The 25,881-nt window shown below is 35.1% G+C and overlaps 1 protein-coding gene across 3 annotated transcripts in view; it reads right to left on the reverse strand.

The window, feature by feature from the left end:
- CSMD3 (CUB and Sushi multiple domains 3) overlaps positions 1-25,881 on the reverse strand; it is a 1,231,016-nt gene that overhangs the window by 601,504 nt on the left and 603,631 nt on the right. For all 3 annotated transcript variants that reach the window (XM_066379371.1, XM_066379370.1, XM_066379369.1), the window contains one exon: positions 23,017-23,138. In XM_066379371.1, the coding sequence (XP_066235468.1) occupies positions 23,017-23,138 (122 nt within the window). The remainder of the gene's footprint in view (positions 1-23,016; positions 23,139-25,881) is intronic.

A 25,881-nucleotide genomic window follows, 5' to 3' on the forward strand; every position in this document is an offset into this window, starting at 1 on the left:
TTATTTTCAATGGTAAAGTCATTTTTTTTGTTTTGTTTTGCTTCCAAACAAATCTGAAAGTTAATGATATTTTAAATATTTTTCTAGTATCTGACCCTGGTTTTAGTCATTTGTACCAATATATTTAGCATATAATTTAAATATCCTTTATGATGTTCAACTAAAATCAATCATGTTTAATATCAATATTACACTATACCTGTTAGTGCAACAGAGTGATATACAATATTTAAGGGCACAAGCAAAGACTGGGGTATTATGGCCTATCATTGCTATAAAATGTTACATTATTTGGAAGGAATCTCTGTTGTCTATAAAAGAATACTTGTACTTATAATTCATACTTCCTAAGATTGAAGCAAGTATTATATTAAAGTTTATAAAACAACATATTCTGTGCTTAACGTATAATAGAGCCTCAATAAATGGCAGTTATTATTAGCGAGGGTAAGTTAATCATCATAACAAAGAGTTTATATCTATTCACAATAAATCTTGAGGATAAAGTTATTTTTTTATGGCAATGCCACTATGACTCAAAAAAAGGAGTTTCTTCCTCAAACTCTATGCTGCTAGATGTTTCTCTTGTATGGAAGTAGTTTTTCTCGATTCTGTTCATTTTAGAATGTCAATAATTCACTCCAATGTGAACAAGTATTTTTGTTATCAGATGAGGAAATTGAGTAGGTATGATATATATATAAGTACCAAAATATACAAAGTTTAATTAAGTTTTAGCTATGCAGTGCCATCTTACCCTTATCTTCTTAACATCTAATTAATAAAAGCACTTTCTTCTTTCACATACTTCCCAGAAACCTTGATAGTTACAATACAATGAGGAGAGAAGACACAAACAAGATCAATACAATAATATTCTGTATTAAGTGCTTTGGGACATGGACACACAGGGTTACATGGAAGCAGAGATGAGAACCACCTAATCCAGCTGGAAAGTAAAAAAAGAAAGATTTCCTCCAGGATAAAATCCTTGGGCAGTACGATGAAAAAAAAGGGGGGAACTATGAGAAAATATTATAGAAGACAAAACAAAAAATGGCACAGTGGAAAGAAATATTCTTTCTGTTTCTGCAGTATAAACTATGAGGCAATAAATGATGAGAAGGAAGACTACAGATGGAAGTAGAGACAAAATCATGTTAAGGACTTAGAACTTTATATCTTGTAAACAAAGAGCAGTAAACAATGAGTTTTGGGCAAAGGGTTGACTGGGTTGTATTTGCTCTTCAGCTGCTTACTTTGCCAGCAGAAACAATCTGGATTTGAAGGGAGCAGGTCAGGCTAGAGGTCAAGAACTTAAACTGGGGCTATGGAAGTAGGGCTGAAGAAGAGTGGTCTCAATCATGATTCCTTTACCCCAAACAAAATGATTGCAATATTTTTTTCTCTTTTTCTTTCTTCATAGATATAAAAAGCACTATTCAAAAGCCCACTAAAAAATCATGGCTTGAAAAACAATTTTATAAAATTTTATTAAGTATAAAGTCTAATTCAGACAGAGTATAATATTCAGTACATTTGTTTTTTTAAAAAAATCACATATTTCAGAATAAGCCTAAAATTTTCTGGCTTTTGTAATATATATTGTATTTGGTATGCACTTCACATGCAGATGGAAAATTAGTGTTTAATAATTATTTAATTGGTAATCATCTTACTTTGCCTATTTTTTTTTTTTTTTTGCAAAAAGAAATATACAAAGGTAGATTTACAGGAAGGAAATTTGTGAAATAGATAAATATTGCAATATATAAGTAGCCTAAACACAGCACATGCAAATCCAACATTTACTCAATTAGAAGTAACCTCCTTTTAAAAGAAAGAATAAATCTCAGATTGCAGAAGAATTATAAACTGTAATATCAGACATCAGGATATTTTATTACAGACTATATATGCCAAAACTCTGAACTAATCCATTAAAAAACTAGAAGTGCCAGCCTAGGCAGTTCTCCAGGTTCATCCACTTTGCTGTCAGCATCAGGTTAATAGTTTCAATTCCTACAAGGGCTCATATTTTAGAGACAGGGGAGGAGGAAAGTCTGGAGACACAGAAAGATATTGATGGAATAATAAAAGCTTTCAGCTTTGTTTTAGTTTTCTATGCCTTCTGTATCTGTACACTGGTCTTCCCCTTTAGGGGACTGCTGGTATGTAACAATGACAGATTAAATACGGCTTTACAAATGTTGCACTGAACGGAAAATGCTACACGAAGGCACCAAATATTAAATCCATAACAACAGTACAAAGCTGTAGGTTCTTTTCTGTCATTTATTTATGCTTAGCTACTAGAGGATAGAATTAAAATTGTATAATGTATATAATTGATCAACTTGAATTTAAAAATTTTTGAAGAAAATGCTTGAGGATACTGTTATTAGTTTCAGGAGGACATTTATTAGAAATCTGTATATGTTAGCTTGTGCATATCTAACACATTTTGAAAACAAATAAAAATGAGCCTCATTAAGATGAGTTTGATAAGAAGGACCTTTTATTGGTTTTGTCACTCATTAAGAATAGATCAGCCTCATCCATAATGTCTATGTATTTCTCCATTTATACATCTATATCTATTTTTATAGAGAATCTTTACCTTGCAGCTTTATTTAAAAATTAGATTAGTTCAAAATGATTAAACATCCACTATGGTAGAAAAAATAAGCAACACTTTTACATATATTGAAACATGCAATAGGTTCTAACTCCCATCCTCAGTTTATCCTTAATATTTTTCTTATAACAAAACAGAGGAAAGATAAAATATATTGACTTCTCAAATTACAGTCTCTGTTGTTAATTTTATTTTGTTAATGTAATTTCTTCAAGTATAGCTATAAATTAATGATCTTTATTACTTAATATTTATGAAAGACTTTCTTTACCTCCAAAATACCTTCCCAAATAAGCATTTAGGTAGGAGTCCAAGAAGTTAGGTTACAAAAGGAATTATTTGCCTCTAAACCCATTGTTTGCCATACCATCTAGGAAGAATGATTTCTGGTCCATTAATAAACACTCTTTGGGGTGAGTGGTCAGGTAAGAGTGGAGAAAGGTTGTTATACTATCCTTTCCTGTTGTGTAACCTGCACTTTAATTAATAGTCTCTATCTTAAATTTTGGATGTTATGAAAAAACACAGATCAGATCATGTAAGCCCTCTACTTAAAATCTCTTATTTTATTTAACTCATTCTATAAATATATATTTAGAGCCTAATCTTTATCAAGTACTATCCTAGTATAGAAAACCTTCCCACACTTCATTGGAGATATAAACAAAATACAGACAAATAGCAGATAATGATAATAATGTCATATAAAGTCTTCCTATAATCATCGGTGTCATAAAGTGCTGTAAAGTTAAGTAAAGGAAAATGATGGAGATGATCAGTGATGGAAGAGGAAAGAATGTAATAGTGGAGAGAAATCTGAATAAAGGAAGCAGCCACCTAGATATACTGCTTCTTATAACATTTTCTAAACAGATCCCAGGGGCCCTGTATGATTTGGGCATTATTCAGCTCTATACCCTCCATTTCTTCCATTCTCTTCCTTACTCACTATGCCATTGTCTTTTTTAGTTTCCCAAAGACATCAGGGTGTCATGTGTCATGTGTTACAATCACCTATTTGTTTGCTCCTGACATTATTTTCTTTGCATTGCTAGACCCTAGTCATCCTTCCATATTGACTTAAATCTCACATGCTCAGATAGGATTTTACTGACTTCTGGTCAAGCTAGTAGACTAAGTAAATGCTATGCTCCCCTCCTCCCATAACTACATTAAAATTACAAGTGCACTACCAATTAGCCGTACTTGATAACTTCCTGAAGCCTAGATAAACAGAAATCCTATAACTAAGGATATACAAAAGAAGCCACATCAAGACTGGTAGGAAGGGGAGAGATAAGGAAAGGGCAGGCCCTACACCCATGGCATGGCTTTTAAGGAACAGGAAGAATATCTCGGCTTTAGAGTTCCCTGACAGAGTAGTGAGGGGTCCCAGCTTAACTAACACCAGCTTACTCAGACTAGGGTTCCAGGGCAGGGAAGAGGTGTTCCGGTAACCTCTGACAGTGAAAACAAGAAGGTATTATGGCTGAATGAGAGAGAGAGAGAGAGAGTTCCTAGAGTCCCAGGCATTCTTCTTAAAGGGCCCACACAAAGATTTATCCTTAGGGGCCCACAGAAAGATTTATCCTTTGAGTGACACACTGGCTCTGAGCTCTGATAATGAAACAGCAGCTTGAATAGGCCCAGGGAACCACAATGAGGAACTAAATTGTCTAGTTTCTGAGTGAGGGCCGGAAGGGCCACTCTCTCCCATATAGAAGTGTTGGCAGGCACCCCTGTCCCTTTGATAAGCCCTCCCCTCCATCATGCCTGAAGCTGCAGGAAGGCAACCTGGGTCACACTGTCACCCAGCCCTGGTACTTCCCTGAGACCCAACACCACCTACTTTGTGTATTCAACAAAGCTGTTTCCAGCAGCTTTTCCATACAAATGACCTGTCCCCCCTTGAACTGTGGACTTTCCTAAAATCTCTCAAAAGTGCACAAACCCAAGACAACAATTTGCTGGCCTCTGCATCCTCTGTACCTCCTGCTAAGTGGCCTCAAGCCAGCAGTGGTAGCAACCAGTCTAGGTTCAATGTTTATCCCTTTACAAGCATCTCAAAGTGCAGCCCAAGTGGCAACCATCTGTTGATCACTTTGTGCTTTATACAAATTGGACCCTGCTTTGGTACAGGCAGCAGCTGGCCTTGTCCTGCGACAGAACTTCTTCTAAGAGACTCTATACTTAACACACTGGGTTGGGTCAGCTGAAGACCAAACTAGAGCACAGCTCAACTATATCCACCAGACACCAGAGTCCCGTTAGAGGAATCCTGCTCCATGGATCAGCATATCTTTTCCAATATAGTTACAAGCAGTCATCATAGCCACTCAGGCTGAGGGTCTACCACCCACCCCTGTCATTGATGTGCCAGTAGCAATCAAGGATCCATTACAACAGGAGAGCACATAAGCCACACAAGTGACATGCATGGGGCACCCATGTCTGGTGATCAGAGTTTGTGCCACTGTCTTCACAGAACACCCACCCCATATGCCACTCTATCAAGATGAGAAGACATAGAAACACACACAGGGAGTCAGCATAAATGAGATGACAAAAAAATATATTTTCCAAATAAAAAAATAGAACAAAACTCTAGAAAAAAGAACTAAAAGAAATGGAGACAAGCAAACTAGCAGATGAATAGTTCACAACACTGGTTATAAAAATGCTCAATAAACTTAGGAAAAGAGTACATGACTCAGTGAGAACAAAGAAACCTAATAGTATAGATAAAAAACATTAAAAGGAAGCAGTCAGAAATGAAGGATACAATCACTGAAATGAAGACTACATTAGAGGAAATTAAAAGCAGATTAGATAAAGCAGAGGACTAAATTATTCATAAAACAAGGTAGTAGAAAACACCCAATCAGAACAGCAAGAAGAAAAGAAAAATTTGAAAATATTATGATACTTTAAGGGGCCTCTGGGACAATAGCAAGCATACCAACACTCACATCATAGGGACCCCAGAAGGAGGAGAGAGAAATCAGGGATTGTAAACATAATTGAAAATAATGACAGAACACTTCCACAACATGACAAAGAAAACAGACATACAAGTCAAGGAATCACAGGGAGTCCCAAATAACATGAACCCAAAAAGACCCAAACCAAGACACATAAAAATTAAAATGCCAAATGTTGAAGACACGGGAAGAATCTTAAAAGCAGCAAGAGAAAAACTGTTAGTTACTTATACTAGAATACTGCTAAGACTGTCAGCTGATTTCTCAACAGAAACTTTGAGGCCAGAAGGGATTTTTTCAAAATATTCAAAGTGATGAAAAGCAAGGACCTATAATCAAGAATCTTTAGCAAGCTATGTTTTAGGAATGAAGAACAAATAAAGAACTTCCCAGGAAAGAAAAAGCTTAAGGAGCCCATCACCACCAAACCAAATTCAGATCTGTTAAAGGGACTTCTTTAAGAAGATGAAGAAATGAATTAAAATATGAATAATAAAATGGCAATAACTATACTTTTCAATAATTACTTTAAATGCAAATAGAGTAAATGCTCTAATCAAAAGACATAGGGTAGCTGAATGGATAAGAAAGCAAGATTTATATTTGTGCTGCCGATAAGAGATCCACTTCACAATCTAAAGACACACACAATCTAAAGTAAAGAGATGGCCTGACCAGGTGGTGGTGCAGTGGATAGGGCATCGGACTGGGATGCGGAAGACCCAGGTTTGAGACCCCGAGGTCGCTAGCTTGAGCGTGGGCTCATCTGGTTTGAGCAAAAGCTCACCAGCTTGAGCTCAAGCTCACTGGCTCAAGCAAGGGGTTACTCGGTCTGCTGAAGGCCCGTGGTTAAGGCACGTATGAGAAAGCAATCAATGAACAATTAAGGTGTTGCAATGCACAATGAGAAACTAATAATTGATGCTTCTCATCTCTTCGTTGCTGTCTGTCTGTCCCTGTCTATCCCTCTCTCTGACTCTGTCTCTGTAAAATAAATAAATAAATAAATAAATACATACATACATACATAAATAAATAAAGTAAAGAGATGGAAAAAGATATTTCATGAAAATGGAAACAGAAAACAAAAGCTGGGATAGCAATACTTATACAGACAAGATAGACTGTAAAACAAAGGCTATAACAAAAGACAAAGAAATTCTATTTCTGGGTATTTTTCTAAAGAAATCCAAAGCACTAATTCAAAAAGATGTATTGGTCCCTATGTTCAGAGCTACATTATTTACAATAGCCAAGATATGGAAGCAATTTAAGCATCCATTAATAGACAAATAAATAAGAGGTGGTCTATATATACAATGAAATATTACTCAGCTGTAATAATTAATAAAATCTTGTTATTTGTGACAACATGAATGGACCTAGAGTGTATTATGCTAAGTGAAATAAGTCAAGCAAAGAAAGACAAATACCATATGAGTTCTATCTTACATGGAACCTAAAAGACAAAATAAAAGAACAAAGAAAACAGAAATTTAAGAACACAGAATATTTTGACAGATGCCAGATGGGAGGAAAATTGGGGTATAAGTAATAAAAAAGGGGATAAGTTAAAAAAAAAAAAAGCTGGCAAATTGTCCATTATAAAAACACTTAGGGATGTAAGCATAGGTTATCCAGTCAATGATAACAATGTCAGATGGGTCCAAGACTTAATGGCATGATCACTTTGCAAGTCATATAAATGACTAATGACTATGTTGTCCACCTGAAACTACTGTAATATAACATATGTCAACTTGAAAATAGAAGGTCTTTACCGACAATTCTAAGCAGACTCACTTTTATTCTACCCAGAGTGTTTTCTTCAAATTGTGACTGTTACTTTTTGTATTTATCCATTTATTTTCTTTAAAATCACTAGCTGAAAGTTTCCTGAAGACAGGAAATTTGTCTTGTTTATTTTTTGAGGTACTGCAGACCCAGTTTCCTAGTCTGTGACAATGTAAGATTTCCTAGGAAAAGTTTAGGATTTATTACATTGTGTTTATCTGACCAGTCCGAGAGATATGAAATCTTATCTGGATGCTCTTGCACACTAGGGTTCATAACAGACTGAGAGAGTTTATACAGAGGAGGTCCTAACAGAAAGGTACTGCTACTGCACTCTATATCTGCAGATTTTGTTCCCTCCCTTCTGTCCTTTCCCCTCATAATCTGCAATGTGAGTGCTTAGGCTATTAGGTCAGCAGGGGCCAGAAACTCAAGGAAGATAAGTAATTCTGAGCAAAGGGATTAGACAGATTGTACACTGTGATGATATATATTTTATGTGACTCTGGTTATATGAGAATAATCAAATCATCTATGTAACTTTCTTTCACATTGCTTAGCAATTCCAGAAGACCAATGAGCTATAATATTAAGAAGGACAGATGCTAGATACACAAGCATAATATAGTGCTTATCTTTCCTTACTACCTAGCTGCAGCTGGTGTTGCGGTATTGAGCAGCTAGAGCAAAAAACAACACCTTAGAATGGTGACTGTGGTTCTAACTCCAAGGTTGTCACTAAGATAACCTTGCACTCTGCAGCAAAATATCTCAGGGACCAGAAGCAAAAAGCTCACAGCTATCTCCAGTTGCTATTTCAGGCACTTAGCAGAAGCCTATTCTGACTTCTTAGAAGCATCTGCTGATGACTCTGATGACTAATTTCAGCAGGGAGTCTCCACAAGGATATTCCAAGTTCTGAAATGTGTGAGAGTATGTGTTATCTGTACAGTAGAAAGTTAAGCTCAAATACTTGTGGAAGCATTAAGCCTCAGCACATATTGGAAACGTGCAAATGGGGGAGCATGGAGTACTAGCTGCAGTACTAGTAGTAATACTTATTATTATTATTAACATTTTTTGAACATACGTCATATTGCAGACTCTGTTCTAAGTGCACTGTATATCTTACTCCATATAATTCTTCCTAAACCCCTAAGAGGAAGGCATTGTTAATTTGACTTTATTACTGAGAAAACAAAAGCCCAGTTAAAGTTAAATTTTTGGTGATCTGTGAGTCAATATACATTATGCAATATGTATATTTGTATATACTTTGACAATTTTTATATTTTATATCAGAATATGAGAAAATGCCTCCTACTTCTCATGCTCATTGCTCTGCTAACCTAACATATATCATAAGTTTATTTTATTGTTGCGGTCACTGAATACAATGTAAACCTCATGAGAGAAAGAATGTTATCATAATTCATTCAATTTTGAATCTTCATCATCAATAACTCCACCCAGAATTTAATAGTTAATTGATTTGTGCTTAAGTGGATAAATATATAAATAAAAACATTCCCTAGTAGAAAGGAGAGGGTCTCAAATGGTTGAACCAGTTCTAAACTTTGGGAGGACATATATTAAAGAAATGGCAATAAGTAAATAGCAGTGAAAAGAGAAGAGGCTTATGTGGAAAAGGCTCATGGGATAAAACAGAATGATAAAGAACCAGGAGCAATCAGCTAATTTGTTTAAGGAAACCACTTTGGTGGGTTGCACAGATCCAGACAGGAGGCTGTGGATTACCAATAGGACTCCAGTCCTTGAACAAGGACAATAATGGGAATAATCCCAGCCTGGCAAACTGACAGTAATAAAACAGAGAGACAGACAGACAGACAGACATGAAAGAAGGCAGAATTCCAATTATCAGGTTCAAAATTTATGGTAGGTATTGAGTTTCAACTTGAAAACCAATGCCTAATTATCATTAGAGATGCAATAAGAAATTAACATTAAGGGTGACTTTATGCTGAGTTCTATAAAATCAGCTTAAGGTTAGTTTTCCTGAAAATGTCAGGATTTATGTTTAATTGAAATAACTACATTCAATGATGTGGTAAGAAGAAGTGCACAGAATATAACAGGTCTTGCCATGTTTTTTCGGATGACTTTTCATTTTTTAAAGGCTAATACACTTAAGTGATGATGATCACAGTACTTTATTTCTTTTTTTTTTTTTTAAATAAATTTTTATTAATGGTAATGGAATGACATTAATAAATCAGGGTACATATATTCATAGAAAACATGTCTAGGTTATTTTGTCATTAAATTATGTTGCATACCCCTCGCCCAAAGTCAGATTGTCCTTCGCCACCCTCTATCTAGTTCTCTGTGCCCCTCCCCCTCCCCCTAACTCTCCCCCTGTCCTCCTTCCCCCCACCCCTGGTAACCACCACACTCTTGTCCATGTCTCTTAGTCTCATTTTTATGTTCCACCAATGTATGGAATCATGTAGTTCTTGTTTTTTTCTGATTTACTTATTTCACTCCTTATAATGTTATCAAGATCCCACCATTTTGCTGTAAATGATCTGATGTCATCATTTCTTATGGCTGAGTAGTATTCCATAGTGTATATGTGCCACATCTTCTTTATCCAGTCTTCTATTGAAGGGCTTTTTGGTTGTTTCCATGTCTTGGCCACTGTGAACAGTGCTGCGATGAACATGGGGCTACATGTGTCTTCACGTATCAATGTTTCTGAGGTTTTGGGGTATATACCCAGTAGAGGGATTGCTGGGTCATAAGGTAGTTCTATTTGCAGTTTTTTGAGGAACCACCATACTTTCCTCCATAATGGTTGTACTACTTTACAGTCCCACCAACAGTGGATGAGAGTTCCCTTTTCTCCGCAGCCTCTCCAACATTTGCTATTACCCGTCTTGTTGATAATAGCTAATCTAACAGGGGTGAGGTGGTATCTCATTGTAGTTTTGATTTGCATTTCTCTAATAACTAATGAAGCTGAGCATGTTTTCATATATCTGTTGGCCATTTGTATTTCTTCCTGGGAGAAGTGTCTGTTCATGTCCTCTTCCCATTTTTTTATTGGATTGTTTGTTTGTTTGTTGTTGAGTTTTATGAGTTCTTTGTAAATTTTGGATATTAGGCCCTTATCTGAGCTGTTGTTTGAAAATATCATTTCCCATTTAGTTGGCTGTCTGTTTATTTTTATATCAGTTTCTCTTGCTGAGCAAAAACTTTTTATTCTGATGTAGTCCCATTCATTTATCTTTGCCTTCACTTCTCTTGCCATTGGAGTCAAGTTCATAAAATGTTCTTTAAAACCCAGGTCCATGAGTTTAGTACCTATGTCTTCTTCTATGTACTTTATTGTTTCAGGTCTTATATTTAGGTCTTTGATCCATTTTGAATTAATTTTAGTACACAGGGACAGGCTGTAGTCGAGTTTCATTCTTTTGCATGTGGCTTTCCAGTTTTCCCAACACCATTTGTTGAAGAGGCTTTCTTTTCTCCATTGTGTGTTGTTGGCCCCTTTATCAAAGATTATTTGACCATATATATGTGGTTTTATTTCTGGACTTTCTATTCTGTTCCATTGGTCTGAGTGTCTATTTTTCTGCCAATACCATGCTGTTTTGATTATCGTGGCCCTATAATATAGTTTAAAGTCAGGTATTGTAATGCCCCCAGCTTCATTCTTTTTTCTTAGGATTGTTTTGGCTATTCGGGGTTTTTTATAGTTCCATATAAATCTGATGATTTTTTGTTCCATTTCTTTAAAAAATCTCATAGGGATTTTGATGGGAATTGCATTAAATTTGTATATTGCTTTGGGTAATATGGCCATTTTGATTATATTTATTCTTCCTATCCAAGAACAAGGAATATTTTTCCATCTCATTGTATCTTTTTCAATTTCCCTTATTAATGCTTTGTAATTTTCATTATATAGGTCCTTTACATTCTTTGTTATGTTTATTCCTAGGTATTTTATTTTTTTTTGTTGCAATCGTGAAGGGGATTATTTTTTTGAGTTCGATTTCTAATATTTCATTGTTGGCATAGAGAAAGGCTATGGACTTCTGTATGTTAATTTTGTATCCTGCGACCTTACTGTATTGGTTTATTGTTTCTAATAATCTTTTTGTGGAGTCATTCGGGTTTTCGATGTATAGGATCATATCATCAGCAAAAAGTGATACCTTTACTTCTTCTTTTCCGATATGGATGCCTTTTATTTCTTTGTCTTGTCTGATTGCTCTGGCCAGAACTTCTAGCACCATGTTAAATAAGAGTGGAGAGAGTGGACAACCCTGTCTTGTTCCTGATTTAAGGTAGAAAGTCCTCAGTTTTATGCCGTTTAAAATGATGTTGGCTGATAGTTTATCATATATGGCCTTTATCATGTTGAGATATTTTCCTTCTATACCCATTTTGTTGAGAGTCTTAAACATAAAATTGTGTTGTATTTTATCAAAAGCCTTTTCTGCATCTATTGATAAGATCATGTGGTTTTTGTTCTTTGTTTTGTTGATATGGTGTATTACGTTAACCGTTTTGCGTATGTTGAACCATCCTTGAGATTCTGGGATGAATCCCACTTGATCATGATGTATTATTTTTTTAATATGTTGTTGTATTCGGTTTGCCAGTATTTTGTTTAGAATTTTAGCATCTGTATTCATTAGAGATATTGGTCTGTAGTTTTCTTTCTTTGTGCCATCCTTGCCAGGTTTTGGTATGAGGGTTATGTTGGCCTCATAAAATGTGTTTGGAAGTATTGCTTCTTCTTCAATTTTTTGGAAGACTTTGAGTAGAATAGGAACCAAGTCTTCTTTGAATGTTTGATAGAATTCACTAGTATAACTCTCTGGGCCTGGACTTTTATTTTTGGGGAGCTTTTTAATAGTTTTTTCTATTTCCTCCCTGCTGATTGGTCTGTTTAGGCTTTCTGCTTCTTCTTGACTCAGTCTAGGATGGTTGTATTGTTCTAGGAATTTATCCATTTCTTCTAGATTGTTGTATTTGGTGGCATATAATTTTTCATAGTATTCTACAATAATTCTTTGTATATCTATGATGTCTGTGGTGATCTCTCCTCTTTCATTTTGGATTTTATTTATTTGAGTCCTGTGCCTTTTTTCCTTGGTGAGTCTTGCCAAGGGTTTGTCAATTTTGTTGATCTTTTCAAAGAACCAGCTCCTTGTTTTATTGATTTTTTCTATAGTTTTTCTGTTCTCTATTTCATTTATTTCTGCTCTGATTTTTATTATCTCCTTTCTTCGGCTGGTTTTGGGTTGTCTTTGTTCTTCTTTTTCTAGTTCCTTAAGGTGTGAAGTTAAGTGGTTTACTTCGGCTCTCTCTTGTTTGTTCATATAGGCCTGAAGTGATATGAACTTTCCTCTTATTACTGCTTTTGCTGCATCCCAGAGATTCTGGTATGTCGTATTTTCATTTTCATTTGTCTGTATATATCTTTTGATCTCTGCGCTTATTTCTTCTTTGACCCATTCATTTTTTAGAAGTATGTTGTTTAGTTTCCACATTTTTGTGGGTTTTTCCCCCTCTTTTTTGCAGTTGAATTCTAGTTTCAAGGCTTTATGATCAGAAAATATGCTTGGTACAATTTCAATTTTTCTAAATTTGCTGATATTGTCTTTGTGGCCCAACATATGGTCAATTCTTGAGAATGTTCCATGTACACTAGAGAAAAATGTATACTCTGTCGCTTTGGGATGAAGTGTCCTGTAGATGTCTATCATGTCCAGGTGTTCTAGTATTTCGTTTAAGGCCACTATCTCTTTATTGATTCTCTATTTGGATGACCGATCTAGAGCCGTCAGCGGAGTATTGAGGTCTCCAAGTATGATTGTATTTTTGTTAGTTTTTGTTTTAAGGTCAATAAGTAGCTGTCTTATATATTTTGGTGCTCTTTGGTTTGGTGTATATATATTAAGGATTGTTATGTCTTCTTGATTCAGTGTCCCCTTAATCATTATGAAATTACCATTTTTGTCTCTGAGTACTTTTTCTGTCTTGTAGTCAGCATTATCAGATATGAGTATTGCTACACCTGCTTTTTTTTGGGTGTTATTTGCTTGGAGTATTGTTTTCCAGCCTTTCACTTTGAATTTGTTTTTATCCTTGTTGCTTAGATGTGTTTCTTGTAGGCAGCATATAGTTGGATTTTCTTTTTTAATCCATTCTGCTACTCTGTGTCTTTTTATTGGTAAGTTTAATCCATTTACATTTAGTGTAATTATTGACACTTGTGGGTTCCCTACTGCCATTTTATAAATTGCTTTCTGTTAGTTTTGTATCTAGTTTGATTCTTCTCTTTTGTTTTTCTATCATTTGTTTTTGTTTGTTTGTGTTCCATACTTCTTTCCTCTGTTGCTACCTTTTTTAAGTCAAGTGTTTTTGTGGTGGTTTTTTCTAGGGTGGTTACCATTAAGTAATGAAAAGGGTACCTACCATATTCATTGTAGTACCCTATCTTATAAGTATTTCTGCACTTCATCGTCCTTTGCTACTGTTAATCTCCATCCTCTCCCCCCTTTTTTTCCTTTGTTGTCACAGTTTAAGTTTGGTTTTATTGTGTTCTTGGCGGAGCTGTTACTTGTGGTGTTGTTTTCTTTTGTTCTTTGAATCTGGTTGGAAAACCCCCTTTAGTATTTCCTGGAGTGGGGGCTTTCTGTTGATAAATTCTCCCATCTTTTCTGTATTTGTGAATGTTTTTATATCTCCTTCATACTTGAAGGATAGCTTTAATGGGTATAGTATTCTTGGCTGAAAGTTCCTCTCTTTCAGGGCTTTAAATATTGGGGTCCACTCTCTTCTAGCTTGTAGAGTTTCTGCTGAGAAATCTGATGATAATCTAATAGGCCTTCCTTTATATGTTGTACTCTTCTTTTCCCTGGCTGCCTTGAGAATTTTTTTCTTTGTCATTGGTTTGTGTCATCTTTATTATGATGTGCCTTGGAGTGGGTTTGTTGGGGTTAAGAAAACTCGGTGTTCTGTTTGCTTCTTGAATTTGAGGCTTTAGTTCTTTCCACAGGCTTGGGAAGTTCTCATCTATTATTTGTTTGAGTATATTCTCCATTCCATTTTCTTTCTCTTCTCCTTCTGATATACCTATTATTCTTATGTTATTCTTTCTGATGGAATCAGACAATTCCTGTAGGGCTTTCTCGTTTTTTATTATTTTTGAGTCTCTTTCTTCTTCTCTCTGTTGTGCCTCAAGTTGTTTGTCTTCTATTTCACTAATCCTATCTTCAATCTGGGCTGTTCTGCTAGCTAAGCTTTTTACCTCATTTTTCAGCTCGTGAATTGAGTTTTTCATTTCTGTTTGATTTGTTTTTATAGTTTCAATTTCCATGGTAATATATTCTTTGTGTTCATTGAGTTGTTTTCTGATCTCCCTATGTTGCCTTTCTGTGTTTTCTTGTATATCTCTGAGTATTTTTAAGATTTCTATTTTAAATTCTCTGTCATTTAGCTCCAAGGCTTCCAATATGTTAAGTCTTTTCTCCATAGATTTTTCCACATCTATTTGTGTTACCTCTCTTTCTTTTGCATCCATAATATTCGATTTCCTCTTTCTTATTGGCATCTGAGGGTGGTCTTGTTGATAGCACTAATTAGAATTAATAAAGAGTAAAAAGTAAAAAAAAAAAAAAAAAAAAAAAAAAAAAGGTAAAACACCCCACAAAAAAAACAGTAATAATTTATTATTTCCCCCTTTTTTTTTCTTTCTTCTCTTTCCCTCCTCTCCCCTCCTCAGGGAAATATCGTGCCTATAATGGAGGGCCTGATTTGGGGTGAAGAGTTCAAGGGGCAAAAAAAGGGGAGTAGGGACCTACTAAATGCAAAAAAAAAAAAAAAAAAAGGAAGAAAATCTTAGACAAGCATAAGATGATTTGCTTGTGAGTGATGGTCAACTAAGAGATATAATGAGAGGGATAAGAGGGAACCAGAAAAAAGGACAAAAAAAGGAATAATAAAGAAGAAAAAAATAAAAATAATAAGTAAAAATCTGTTGTATTAAGTGGAGCGAAGACTAAATACAATGGAGACCTTGGGTTGGGAGGACCCAAAATGCCACAAAAATAAACAAACAAGAAAAAAACAAAAACAAAAGCGAAAAAGAAAAATAAAGCCAAAAAAAGCCTTGAGTCCCAAATTAACTAATTTGTTCGTGTTGAGGATTAAATGGGAGGAAAGTAAAACGAGAAAAGAAAAAACGAATAGAAAGGAAAAAATAAGAAAAAGAGAAAAACGAAGGAAGAAATAAAAAAGGAAGAGAAAAAAACAAGATAAAGCAAAACAAAAAAAAACAAAAGAGGAGAGAGTGAGAGTTAAGTGTTTTGGAGTATAACCTTAAAGGAGGGTGAGGATGAAGAAGAGAAATAAAATGTAACACTTATGGGTAGTGTAGTTCAAGAAAAGAGAAGCATAGATGGGCAGAGAATAGAAGGACCGAGGTGGAGGAAATAAAGGCAATAAGATAGAAGAAACAAACAACAACAACAACAAAAAAATTAGTGGAACAAGTTGTAAAGTCTGTGGATTTTTCTTGATTTTGAGATGTTAACTTCTTCCTTTTTCTTTTCTCTCCCTCTTCCTGGTCGGTGACTCTGTACCCCAGGCTCTGCCCCTGTGTCACACTTAGGTAGGGATTTGAAGTTGATGGGATTCTATGGCAATGTCATATAATTGGCTTTAGTCTTGCTGGTAGTCAAGGCTTGTTGGCGTTTGCAGGGTCCAACGATGAGAGAGTTTGCTTTCCTGGATTCTCTCTCCTAGTCCCCCCTTCCTGAATTAGCAGCCTGGTGATCCAGCTATAAGGCTGCAACTGCTTCTGCCTGGGGAATAAGAGGCTCAAAGAGCTGGGAAATCCCCACTCTATCCCCACAGTACTTTATTTCAATCAGTGGTTCCCAGCCCTGAATAAGGGGAGCACTTTTTCAATATAAAAAAATTGATGAAGCCTTACATGTGACAAGCTTGTTTGTTTATTTTCAATTGAATAGGAAACATAACAAATAGCCAGTGTTCATGTGAGTATATTAACACTACAAATATATTTTGAAATTTTCAATACCAATGATGGCACCTATATTTGGAAAATATATCACAGATTACACTTGAGGAATTCATTCTGTGATTCTTCTGTGGAAATTTGGATCTTGGGCTAGAAATGAATAGTGTTCAATTACAAAATGTAACAGTAAAAACACATGCAAAAATATACAAACGTTTTCAGTTAGGTACCCTACACATTCACCTTTACCAGTTGGTCATACATTATTTATTCTAACTTTGATTTTCATCTTAAGACTTACTATGTGATCTTATTCTGTCTTGTGGCTTCAAATAATATCTATATGTTGACAGCTTGCAAATTGTATCTTCATCCCTATCTTCTGGATCTCAAGACTTTATTTCTAACCTTGTATCCAGTCTAATAGACATCTTAAATGTAACATGCTGAACTTTTGCTTTTTTCTCCTAAAATAGCTCTGCCTGAAGCCTTTCCATATCACTTAACAACTCTGTACTAATTCTAAGCCAACCCTTCTCTATTTTTCTCTTTGATGTTAGGGTTGGGACACTGCAAATTATATTGCTCAGAATATCTTTCCAGTTGGCATTAGGGTCTGCCTAAACCTGATGATTCACATTCTTTACCCAGAGGTCTGAGCACCAGCCAGGGGATATCTCCTTATTGGAAATCCAAGTTCCAGTTTTACAAAGCCCTACTGCAAACTCTCAGATTCTGTAATACCATATTTTCTATTTTCTTCCTCCAGCTCTAAAGATGGTGTCTCTAGCTCTAGAGGTGGTTATTGCTTCTGCATTAATTTTTCTTTCCAAATTATATCACCTGCATAAAAATCCTCAAAATGAATTCTGTGTATTTTAAATAACTATTGGTGGTTATATTTTCCTGACTAGACCTTGTTTGGTATATTCCTTGGTATCAAAAAGAGTCCAGGAAAGAGAGTCTCACAGTTGAGATTTTGGAGAGTGTTTTTCTTATATGTATTTTTGGCTTGGACATAGCAGAGCTCCTGGTCTGTAGAAAATGACATAACACCTTAATTTATTATTGTGTTTGGAATAGAACACTTATTGAAGGTAAGTTGTGAGGGGGTGAAGCAAGTGGTTACTGCACTTGACTCTCACAACCAAAACTATAAGGACGACGGAGAGAGATGACTATTAATGACTGTCCTGGAGTCCGAAAACAATTAAATCACAGTTTAAGTCCTGGTAAGAGAATCAGAGACCTTGCATGAAGACCCTGTAGCACTGGGCAGATATGGCTGAAAATTATACTCATGATTTAATTATGCAAGTTGCATAATTATAAAATATGATGAACTTACAGACTCACTTTCCATGTCAAATTAGGGCATTAATTGAGAAGAAATGTAATCCTGAAAATTGAATTAGGGACATTTTGGATGCTTCAGAATAAAACTGAGAATCCGAGAACCACATGCCTTCCTCTGCCAATGGGAGCACAACCCCTCTCTTTCCTTGAAAGCCCTACAAAAACTCACTTGAGGCAATTCCCCTCTAATGGTGCATCTATTCCCCTCAAGGGCCACCACCATCACCTCTCTCCCATATTTTCTAGAACAGAGCAGTCAGACTCTCTCTGGTACTGGCAATGTTCAATGTTTTCCCTGTACAGTCTGGTAGCCACCAGCAACATGTGGCTAAAGACCACTTGAAGTGTGACTCGCCTGAACTGAGATGCCACTTAAGTGTTAAACACACTTTCAGTTTCAAATATATAGAACAAAAAATAAAATGATGGGAAATCACTGCATTGATAATGCTATGCTAATTACATGTTGAAATTATAATATTGGGGTAAAAGAAAATATATTAAAATTAATTTCACCTTAAAAATACTGCTAGAAAATTTTTTGTACATTATTTTGAAATTAAATTTAATGTGGTGACATTGATCAATAAGAAAATTTTTAAATTACATATGATGCATATTATATTTCTGATGGACAGTGCTGGTCTAGAGAGCCTGCAAACAATTTTACACACAAAGATCAAATAACTTATTCTAGAATTTTAAATAAACATCTATTTTTTAAATTCTAAGTCTGAATAGATGAAAAGAATGCAATTTCTATTATACTCTATCTTTATAAATACTTTAAAAATAGTTTCTTTATAATCTTGCATCATTAGTTCATTTAATTTCTAAAAAATGTCTACCACTGTTGTTTTTGTTTGTTTGTTTGTTTGTGACAGAGAAAGAGAGAGAGAGAGAGAGAGGGACATATAGGAACAGACAGACAGGAAGGGAGAGAGATATGAGAAGCATCAATTCTTCGTCGCTGCACCTTAGTTGTTCATTGATCGCTTTCTCATATATGCCCTGATTGGTGGGCTACAGCAGACTGAGTGACCCTTTGCTCAAGCCAGTGACCTTAGGCTCAAACTGGTGAGCCTTGCTCAACCAGATGAGCCTGCACTCAAACTGGCAACCTCGGGTTTTGGAACCTAGGTCCTCCATGTCCCAGTCCAACCCAATGCTCTATCCACTGCGCCACTGCCTGGTCAGGTTCTACTATGTTTTAAAAATAGAAAAAATGTAAGTTCTATCATACAAATCAGAAATTTTGTTCAAAAAAGTCGGACTTCATGTTTCAATTCAAATTATTATATAATATACTTCTATGTATCATTAATTCTAGTTCTAGGATAGACAGAGATACAGATAGATAGATGGATTAAAAATAGGTGTCCATTTGGATTAATGATGTATAGATGATATAGATGGATAGATAGATGGACAGATAGATGCCTATATATACAGATGCAAAGATAAAGAGATGGGCAATTTGGAAAGTTTGTTGTTTTGCTAAAATAATGTGTCTCCTTTCATTATATTTTAGTGCATCTATTTTTTGCTTTATTCTCAAAGACTCTTAATCAAGAGCTATGCATCTGGAATTTCTTGTTTTGAAACTCCAGAGTTCTGATTACACTCAGGTAAAGTAAAATGTTATTATTTCAGCTGGGACAGTAACAGATGCCTTTCTTTTGACACTGTGAAAGATAGTCATAAAAGGGGAATTTATAAAAGAGAATAAACAGATAGAAAAGGGTCACCAGGGAAAATAATGTTAGAAAGAGAAATATCTTAAAATGGTGTCCAGGTTTCCCAGGAGACTTTGAGGATTTTTTTGTTTTCCAAGGGTACACATATCTCAGATTAAAGACAAAGACACTAGACCATGTATACTGAGGAATATTATTCTCATAAAAATTAAGAAAATGTTAAAGGCAGAAAATTATTTCTTCTTGCATACCTTAATGTAAGAAGAACAATTAATTCAATGATCAGGTTATTAAAAGTATCAACTTTCACATTTTTATTTATTATTATAGAGAAACTCTCAATTGTACTTATTATTGAAATGCAATAATTAAAGAAAATATTCCCCTTACAGAAGCTTAATGAAGGAGGTTTTAAAAAGTACATATTACTTTAAGATTATAATGATCAGATATTTTATTTTTAGTAAGTGTAATGGCAATGTTTATAGATTGATCAGTAAAACTGGCTATAATTTAATGTTTGATATTTTAGCATATGGCACACTTACATATAAATAATTTAGCCACATAATCAAATATGAAAGGATAAAGTATATAGTAATGTTGTTCTGCATCAATATATAAATTAAATCTAACAAATAACTGAAGAGAAACAGCATATTTCTTGACAAGATGGCAACATTTGGCAATAATAATTGATGTCATTTAATGTAATCCTACTTTGAATCAGACATTTCATGTTTTCTTATCTAATCAGTAGAACAACTTTATAATATGGTATTATTATATGTAAAAGATTAAAAAAAAACTGTGGCTCAAAGGACCATGAAAATTGTATAGTTAGTCAAGTGGGACAGCTGAGATTTGAAACCAGTTCCATCCAGTTTCATTCAGTTTCAAGTCTCAGAGTTTTGTCTACCCATCATATATTTGCTTTGAACCTTTAGAACACCATGATTTCTTTTCAAGTAATCAAACTTAAAAAATATATCTTAGCAATAATTTTTGAAGACGATTACAGATATTGAGGGACTAAGAATGTTGGTTAATTGGGCATTATGCCAACTAGGAGAGCTGTGTGCTTATGGTTCATGCCAGCAATTGCCTTCCAAAAAGAGATTCTAACACTATAATCTATGAAAGCATTTTTCAAATTATGTGTTATAACTTGTTAGGAAATCATGAAATTGATTTAGTGAGGCATGATCAATATTTTAGAAATAAATAGATTACAGGAGATTGGAATAAAAAACAGAGAAGTAGCCTGACCAGGCGGTGGCGCAGTGGATAGAGCATTGGACTGAGATGTTGAAGGACCCAGGTTCGAGACCCCGAGGTCGCCAGCTTGAGCATGGGCTCATCTGGCTTGAGCAAAAACTCACCAGCTTGGACCCAGGGTCGCTGGCTCCAGCAAGGAGTTACTCGGTCTGCTGAAGGCTCGCAGTCAAGGCACGTATGAGAAAGCAATCAATGAACAACTAAGAAGTCGCAATGCGCAACGAAAAACTAATGATGGATGCTTCTCATCTGTCTCCATTCCTGTCTGTCTGTCCCTGTCTATCCCTCTGACTCTCTGTCTCTGTAAAAATAAAATAAATAAATAAATAAATAAACAGAGAAGTACACAACTAAGTAGAACAAGTAAGTGGAACAAGAGACTCTTTCTCTCCCTCTCACCTTTGCCCCCCCCCCAAATCAGTGGAAAATCTAAAGAAACAAAAGCACACTTTTGTTGTAAGAGATAATATTATTTTTTCGCACTGTGTGTGTGTGTATGTGATCTGGGACAAAATAGCACAATGTAAAATGTAATTCCAATTGTCGGTCACAGTTAAAAATGTTTGAAAACCAATTTCTATCGATTTTCTTAAAATAGAGGTAAACTACAGGTTAAAAATTAATGTCCTCAGTCAGCAATTTGATGGAAGTAGCAAAGAAGTGAAAGTAATTATGTCCTCCTTAGAAAATAAATTGGATTTTTTCTAGGGAGAGAAAGAAGAGATAAAAGTTTGGGAGATTAAGTAAGATAAACAAGGAAGAAAGTGACAACCTCTGTGAAACTTCAGGTAACTCAGTAATGAGAATAAATTAAATTTAGCAGAGCAGATCCTATAGAACAGAAAATCATTACCACATTTTGATGACAATTATTGGTAATTACTGTGTCACAAAAAGATTACTATCTCCATGCAAGATTAATACAATGTGTTTGTTCCGTACTTTATAATGAACTACTACTCACTTCATGCTTCTATTAGTGTAAGATCCTTACCTCTTAGTGTGAGTAATATCCTTGCAAATAGCACACACAAAGTACACAGCTCTGACTTTTGATATTTTTGTGATCTTAAATAAGTTATTTAGCCTCTCTGTTAAATGCAGAAATCAAACATATTACGGAGAATTTTTATGAAGATTAAGTAATTTATAAAGGATTAAGTAATTTATAAAGAGTGGTGCAAATTTTACCTGGCATGTTAAGTGTTCAATAAACCTGAGTTTATTTTTTCAAGTACTTCATTATTTTTTTTATTTTCTCAACAACTCATAATTTGCACAGAGAAGGTAATCAATAAATAAATATTTGAAAAATTGAAATGAACTGATGACACAGGTTGGGCAGGTAAAATGATTCCCTCTATATTTTTACAAGAAAGAAGATAAAGCCAGAAAATAAAACTAGCTAATTTTTCAGCTTCTTGCTCTTACACTCATTCAGATTATAATTTTGTTCGGATTGTTGTAGCACATACATATTTTGATGTATTGCTCACTTAGTGAAAGAGAAAGACAACCTAACCTTTTCAAATGTTATAATATGAAAGTTCTAATAGTGCAGAGCACATTAAAATCAACTATTTATAATAAAGACTAGCTGTGTGACATACGGCGGTAGAGAAACATTAAAAGTCAGCTATGTTTAAAAATATGATATACCTGAATATGTTAAGCAAAAAAAGATATGAAGTGAAAAGCCATTATTCATGGCTTGTTTTTTGGAAAATAAATCCATACTTACAACCTTTAAAAACATGTCTCAGAAAACTCATTTATAAGTTTAATGTGCTTACAAATATATGTTAGTAACTGGGAGTAAAAGTGTATTGTTTTAAATTTATTTTTTTCAAATTTCCTGTATAAATTAACATTCTATATAATGGATAAGTATAAAATGCTGCATAAATCATACTTTTGATATCAATTTGCTTTTTTAATTGAATTTATTGGGGTGACACTGCCTAACATGATTATACGGGTTTCAGGTGCCTAATTCTACAGCACATCTCTGTACACTGTATGGTGTGTTCACTCCCCCAAGTCAAGTCTTTGTCCCTCACTATTTATCACACCTACACCCTCCTCCACCCCCATCCCCTAGCAATCACTGCCTTGTTGTTCATGTCCGTGAGTTTTCCCTTTTCTGTCCTTGATTTGAGATATTAAATTTCTTTACAGCACTTTCCCCACAATCTCTTTAACTTTGGCTCTATGATTATGCTTTTCTACCATGGATGATTTTCTTACCTTGTTTGTATTCACGGCTGTGATGACCCAGACACACTGTGCATTGCTGTCATACTGGAATGGAAAGTTGGGAGATGTAAAGGTTCCGCTCGGTCCCTGAAGATTAGAGCCGCACGTCTTAACTAAAAGAGAAATTGTATTTTAAAAGATGAGGATATACCATATGCAAAATCATAGCAATGAAATAACTTGCAAATAGACTTTAAAGGCAAAATTGCACAATTATTACCACACTGAAATACATATTATGTTCACTTACCAAATGTGGGTGTTTTTTACACACTAAAGTTCACAAGCTCAATATTTGCAACAGCAATTGAAAACTAGTGATGAATAAGAGTGTGAGGCATGATAAAATGTCCTCTGACTGTAAATATGTTTGTTTAATTAAAGATATATATTTATCCAACATTGTGTTAACAAAAGTCTACAAAGAGAAAGAAGCAAAGCCTCCCATTGATTGAGCACTTGCAAGGGTAGGGTTTTCATTTATATTTATTATGAATCTTAGGACACATTATAACATAACTGAGACATCAATATTAAAACTTCCCTTTCTGTTCTTAGAACTCTGAATTAGACACTCAGACTATACAAAGAGTACACTGATATAATTTAAAATCCTACAACTGTTAAATGTTTTAATATTTCCTTTAAGTCCTTTTTCTTCTACTTAACAAAAGAGATTGTATCCACACTGCATGTGTTAACTTCCTTCTTTTTCTTTAAAGTTTATTTCTTGTGGTGATTTAGTGGTTACATTTAATTTTATCTTATCTGTGTTCAATTTCACAATTTTAAATAATAAAACTTATTTTGTAACAAGAGAAAATAATGTATTTTTTTTCTTTCAGCATTAATTACAATCTTTACTGCTTAACATCTTATAAGTTTTGTATGCTCATTATTTAATTTTCTTCTGTTCCATTCACACTTTTAAAATTTTTTTTCCAACATGGTGTAAATAGTACCACCTTGGCTGATTCTGAGCTATTAAAGGCTATCAAGGACTCACAAATTTCTAAATATTTCACAATTGGCTCTTTTTTCCCCAGCTTTATTAATTATAATTAACATGTAATATTGTATAAGTTTGAGATGTACAACATGATGATTTGATTCATATATACTGCCAAATAATAAAGTTAGGTAACATCTCCATCATTTCACACAATTACTATTAATGTAAATGTTTATGGGGTGAGAATATTTAAGATCTCTTATACTCTCATAGCAATATGTTAAAACAGCATTATTAACTATAGTCATCATACTGTACATTAGATCACCATGTTGTTCATTTTATAACTGAAGATTTATTCTCTTTAAACAACATCTCCCCTTTCTCCTAACACTATCTAGCCTCAGCTCTGGCAATATACACTCTGTTTCTATGAGGTTTTCTTTTTTAGATTTCACATATAAATGAGGTCATTACATTACAACCTTTTATAAGTCATCCATGTTCACTACTTCATTTTCTTCTCCCCCATTCACTGTTAAAGCATTTCAGTCTGACTTTTCCCATATCTGTGTTGATACTGCATTCTCAAGGCCAACAGTGATCATGTAATTGCCAAATCTAATAATATCTCTTCATGTTTCTTTTTCTTTTAATTTTTTTAATTCAGTGAGAGGAAGGAGGGCAGAGACAGATTCCTGCATGTGCTCCAACCAGGATCCAACTGGCAAGCCCACTAGGGGGTGATGCTTTGCCCATCTGGGCTATTATTCCATTGCTTAGCAACAGAGCTCTTTTTAGCACCTGAAGCAGTGGCCATGGAACCATCCTCAGCACCTGTGGCCAACTCGCTCCAATCAAGCCATGTCTGCAGGAGAGGAAGAGAGAAAGAGAGAGAGAAAAAGAGAGAGAGAGAGAAGCAAGATGGGGAGGGGTGGAGAAGCAAATGGGTGTTTCTCCTATGTTCCCTGACCAGGAATCAAACCTGGGATATCCACATACCAGGCCGATACTCTGTCATGGAGCCAACTGGCCAAAGCCATCTCTTCATTTTTTTCTTTCTATTTGATTTCCAGCAGTAATTAAAAGTATTAAAAACTGGCCCTGGCCGGTTGGCTCAGTGGTAGAGCATCAGCCTGGCATGCAGGAGTCCCAGGTTCGATTCCTGGCCAGGGCACACAGGAGAAGCACCCATCTATTCTCCACCCCTCCCCCTCTCCTTCCTCTCTGTCTCTCTCGTCCCCTCCCGCAGCCAAGGCTCCAATGGAGCAAAGTAGGCCCGGGCAATGAGGATGGCTCTATGGCCTCTGCCTCAGGCACTAGAATGGCTCTGGTTGCAACAGAGCAATGCCCCAGATGGGCAGAGCATCGCCCCCTGGTGGGCATGCCGGGTGGATCCTGGTCAGGCACATGAGGGAGTCTGTCTGACTGCCTCTCTGTTTCCAACTTCAGAAAAAATACAAAAAAAATAAAATAAAAAATAAAAGTATTAAAAACTTTATTTGAAATTCTCTGCCTTCCCTTACACAGTCCTGATGTATCTTAATTTTTATTTTTGTTTAAAATAGTTATGTCCCATACCCTATGTTCTGGCTTTATTTTTTCATCTGATGCTTAAGTATTATGATTATAAATGGACTGAATGGCTTATTTTCTCTGTGAAATGATTTCTCTGAACAGTTAATCTAATTCACTTCTACAATGGTCACTTCTGTGTTGATAACTGAAATCTACATCAATTTTGCCATCTCTCTTGACTTCTAGAGTAATTTTCTGTTTGCTAGACTGTCTAGGAAATATCTTAAAATGCTTTTAATTAAACCTTTCTTATCTAGCCCTGGCCAGTTGGCTCAGTGGTAAAGTGTTGGCCCCATGTGTGGAAGTTCTGGGTTTGAATTACAATC

Source organism: Saccopteryx leptura, chromosome 3 (assembly GCF_036850995.1).
Source record: "Saccopteryx leptura isolate mSacLep1 chromosome 3, mSacLep1_pri_phased_curated, whole genome shotgun sequence".
NCBI lineage: Eukaryota > Metazoa > Chordata > Mammalia > Chiroptera > Emballonuridae > Saccopteryx > Saccopteryx leptura.